At 40.2% G+C, this 4,625-nt stretch overlaps 1 protein-coding gene across 1 annotated transcript; it reads right to left on the bottom strand.

The window, feature by feature from the left end:
• Positions 1-566: 566 nt before the first annotated feature.
• On the bottom strand, positions 567-4,204 carry LOC141399380 (clavesin-2-like). Its single transcript, XM_073978023.1, has 5 exons — positions 3,874-4,204; positions 3,701-3,808; positions 1,164-1,308; positions 882-1,095; positions 567-793 (listed from the first exon to the last, which is right to left on the bottom strand). The coding sequence occupies exons 1-5, from the start codon at positions 4,146-4,148 to the stop codon at positions 636-638; spliced, it is 900 nt and encodes a 299-aa protein (XP_073834124.1). The 5' UTR covers positions 4,149-4,204; the 3' UTR covers positions 567-635.
• Between the last annotated feature and the right edge of the window lie 421 nt (positions 4,205-4,625).

Here is a 4,625-nt window from a genome sequence, read left to right as displayed (position 1 = left end):
TTAAGGGTTATTCGAGGAATTGTTATCGTATGTTGTCCTTATGATGCCGATGTTTGTTAGGAAGTCCAAAAGCTCTATGCTATCGAACAAAATGGCTCGTGGCCACTACAAATATCGAAGGGAATGACTCTCTAAATTTGATCTAGTTCCAAAATGGACTATGTCGGTCCATTCCTTCTGGTATCTCGTACGCAAAGGTGCAACTCTTTTGCGTTTTAATCCAGGACCTATTTTGAACTTAAAGATTGCCAAAAGATCACCTGGATCACCCACAAATTTGCTTAAGGACTGATTGCTTATTAATTAAGTAGCTGGATACCGTGCGGGAAACCGTCCATACATCCTCAGAAACAGTCAGCGTTATTTTGAACGAAAATTCGCCGTGAGTTTTGTTTTCCCGCCGTTTCAACTTAAGGGAGAGAGTGAGAAAACTCAACGGGAATTTACGTTCAGAATAAACTCCATTATTTCCTGTTAGATATGAGTATTCCAATTTCAATTTTCAAAAATAATTGCTTCAATACTTCTTCTTCGCAAGGCCCCGGAACTTTAGAGGACGCCCGATGTTTATGTAATTTTGATCATTTATTGAACCATTGAACAACATTGAACCATAGAATTCCTTGAATAACTTATCAATCGAAATCCAATTTCTTGAAATATCCTTCCGTTCCAAACATCTCCGATTGTTGACTCTTCGACTTTTGAGCACGCAATTCCTCCCTGACCTTACGGTTATTGTTATAGTCTATAATTTGCTGACGATTTGCGCGTAGTTGTTTGTAGAAAACCTCTGGAAGGTGGCAGAATAATTATTGTTAATAGAAAAGTGTGCAACACACAAATCAGGCGTCAAACTTCGTTCAACGTAAAAATCTTACCTCTTTGCTCCTTCGAATGTGGCAATGGTCCGCCCAAATCCTGTGGCAACATATCTTGAGGTATATATTTGTAAAGACTTTCTAGTGATGTGTGGACATAAAACATTTCCTTAATAGCGGGTTTTAGTAGGGGATTCAGCATAGCCATTATGGTTTCTATAATGGCGCCCGCGTTAACAACATGTATACTGAATAGGCGTACCGGTATTGCTTCCTTTTGGAAATAAGTGTGGATAATTTTAAATTAATATCTTAATAGAATTTTGAAAGGCCAGATCTTACCTGCAAAAAGTGCACTAGACTTCTAAGAGGACCGATGCCAATGCGGGCTACGTGGCCAAAACTATAACCGGTTAAATCAAAGACAAATGTTACGCCAGTAGTTAGGCCATTTTCCAGTAGCCACATATCTTGACCCAAGCAGTAGCTGAAAAGGAAACAAAAAATGTGTTGGAAATTTTTTTTAATCACCGAATGAAAAGATCGCTGCTTCATATAAAAGACTAAGCCGACAAACTGTCTTCATATAGAGGACCATAGGACATAAGGTCTTCAAATGGAAATACTGAGATCTTTATATAGAAGACCTCAAATCTGCATATGAAAGACTTTGTAGGGAAGACCACGGGACTCCATATAGAATATTTCGGTTCTTCATATGGTGACTTCAGGTCTTCATATGGAAGAACAAAGGTCTTCATAAGAAGTCCTCAGGAGGGCACAGGTCTTCATATAGAAGACCTCAAGTCTTCACACGGAAGGCTCAGGTCTTCATAGAAAAGATCTCAGGTCTTCATATAAAAGATCTCAGGTCTTCATATAAAAGGCCCCAGTTTTACATATGGAATACCTCAAGTCTTCATAGGGAAATCTATGGTCATCAGATGGAAAACCTAAAGTCTTCATATGGAAGGTTTCTGGTCTTCATATGGAAGGCTTCTAGTCTTCATATGGAAGGCCTCAGGCCTTCATATGGGGACTTCACGTCTTCAAATGGAAGACCTTAAGGCCTAGCTATATAAGCAGCCTTGCCTGATTGCCTTCATTGCTTCTGATAAAAGAATAAAAAAGTAAAGGGCAACCCAGTTCGAAATTTGCTCGGCCTTCTTTATTCTTTTATTTTTGTTATGTCAGAAATGAAGCAGCAAAGCAAGCAGGCGAAGCAGCTTATGTACCCAGGCCTTTAATTCTCAATAGAGAAGACCCCAGGGCTTCACAGAAAAGACTACAGGTCTTCATATGGAAGACCATAAGAGTTCAAATGGATGTGCTTAGGTTTTCATGTGAGGACCCTAAGTCTTCATAGGGAAACTACTGGTCTTCAAATGGAAGGCTTCATGTCTTCATAGGGAAGACCTCAGGTCTTAAAACAGAAGCCCTCAGGTCTTCATATGGAAAACTTCAGGTCTTCGTTGGTAAAGCCACAAGTCTCCATATGGAGACTTCAGGTCTTCATATGGAGGACCTCAGGTCTTCATATAGAAGGCCTTAAGTCTTCCCATGGCAGACCCCTATGAAGCCCAAATTCAAGATCATAGGACTTCACAAACAAGACCTCAGGCCTTCACAGGGAAGATCCCAGATCTTGACAGGGAAGAGCTAAGGTCTTCCCAGGGAGACCTGACGTGTTCATATGAAAGGCCTACATCTCGCTTCCAGGTCAAAGGGCGACATACTAACATGACTGCACGTTGACACGACAAGAACTTTCGCCGACCCGATACAGACTCAGCTACGGCATACATACCGTCTACCATATGTGGTACGCGCAGAGCGCCTGCTCAAACCCCAGTCAGTCAGTAAAACCCTTCTGACCATACCAGCAAACTTATTTCTTTCATCAATTAAAATGTCACAGTCATACTCTGGGCCATAGTTATGTCCAGGTATTTGACTTGACTGACGTACCGTACGCCAAGTTCACCAATCCGAATGTGGAGAGGACGAGTATGGGATAGCCTGCCTTTCAGCAGCATTAGCACCGTTTTATTGCTCGCCATCTCAACATCCACTTGATAACTCCAGAACCTCACGGTAACCATGATTTTCTTCCCACATGGTTCAAGCTCGACACGAGTGTCACCTTCAATTATTGCAAGCAGGTCATTAGCATACGCACAGATCTTAAAAGTAGTCATCGCTAACTCTCGCAGCAGAGAATCGATCATGAGATTCTAAATAAATGGAACACAGATGGATCCCTGAGGGCAGCATCGCTCCACATCTGCCCAGGCCGTACCCTTGATAAAACCGATTTGGAAACCTGATTTGGAAACAAAGCCTCGCTGTAGCGCTCCTAAAGCCTTAACACCATAACCCTCTCCAGTACTTTTCCAAGTACCGATAATTATGAGGATTACTGCACACTCGATCAGGCGACTTAAGCAGCACTAAAACTCGAGCCTGTTTCAAAGCACTCATAAAGTACCCATGACGAATGGAACCACGGAGAACGGACTCAATATACTCAGGCATAAATTTCCAGATAAATTTATACATCATTCCAGTCATACCGTTTATAAATGGTCATTTTCTACTCCTAATTCCGTAGATATTGTCCGCTACTTCAAAACGTTCCATGTCTTGGGGCTCACCCAATTCTCTCACAAACGGAGTAATTAAGTGAGTGCCCAACAAAAGCCCTAAATTGTCCGCCCAGTCATCGTGGAGCTAATACGCACAATGAAGACCTCAGGTCTTATTATAGAAGATATCATGACTTTATATAGAAGACCTGGAGTCTTAATATAGAAAACTTATGGTCTTTATATATGATACCGATTTTATATACATATATATGATTGTTGTTATATACTTACAGTTTCATGGCACCAACAAAATCGAACTTGGACGAGTCGGTATCAATTAATTTGCCCACAATTACCACACAACCTTCTGGTGAGCGTTTATCCAGGGGAAACCCAGCACTAAAAAAACCAAAAGCATCGAAAGTACTTATGTCTGAATCCAATTTCCTTCAAAATCTACTTACACCGTTTCCATGGCTTTCAGCATTTGTGGTGATTCGGTATCAACATTTCCAAAGAAATCTTCATTTTGGGTGCGAAATGTTAACGAATCATCGATGACCTGTTTGGTATATTCGATTTGATGGCTGCACGCCTGATAGAACAGCAATACCTCATGTTCGGTTAATTGAGGCAGATGCAGTTGGCCATTTACCCATTTCACAAGTTTTTGAACCTCATCACGTTTTATGGCAGGGAAACGACGATATTGCTCATCTAAATCGAAAAATTTCCACATTTTTTAATTTATTCCGCCGAAGATGTTCTCCGATTAATGGCTGCCGTTGAAGTGGTGAAAATAATTTTTTAATGCAGTCGTCCATACCTGATGTTGCTGATCTGATAAAATTTGTCATTAAAAATTAATTTGCTAAATATACATGACACGACATGCAAAACCGGAACATTTGGACAAAGTCTGGTCTCGCCATTAATTACAGAGTTGGATGTGTGTAATGGTTTAATTAACAAAAAATGGATTGACCAATTTTACAAATAAAGTGAGCAATGACCAATGATAACAAGTTTAAAGAGTTAATTTATCGTTTAGTAGATCCATCCACTCTCCTCAAAATTTGAATCTATTTTCTACAACAATCATCTTAAGAAAATGTGTTAATATTGTTTTAATACACGCGATAACTATTTATGTCATTGCATTGTCAGTTAGAATTGGAAAAATATGAAGAGCGACGCCATAACCAGCCATCCATTC

Source organism: Musca autumnalis, unplaced genomic scaffold (assembly GCF_047663935.1).
Source record: "Musca autumnalis isolate F117 unplaced genomic scaffold, ASM4766393v1 scaffold_1, whole genome shotgun sequence".
NCBI classification, from domain to species: Eukaryota; Metazoa; Arthropoda; class Insecta; order Diptera; family Muscidae; genus Musca; species Musca autumnalis.
Note: the sequence above shows the minus strand (reverse complement) of the source record. Positions and strands in the feature narration are given on the sequence as shown.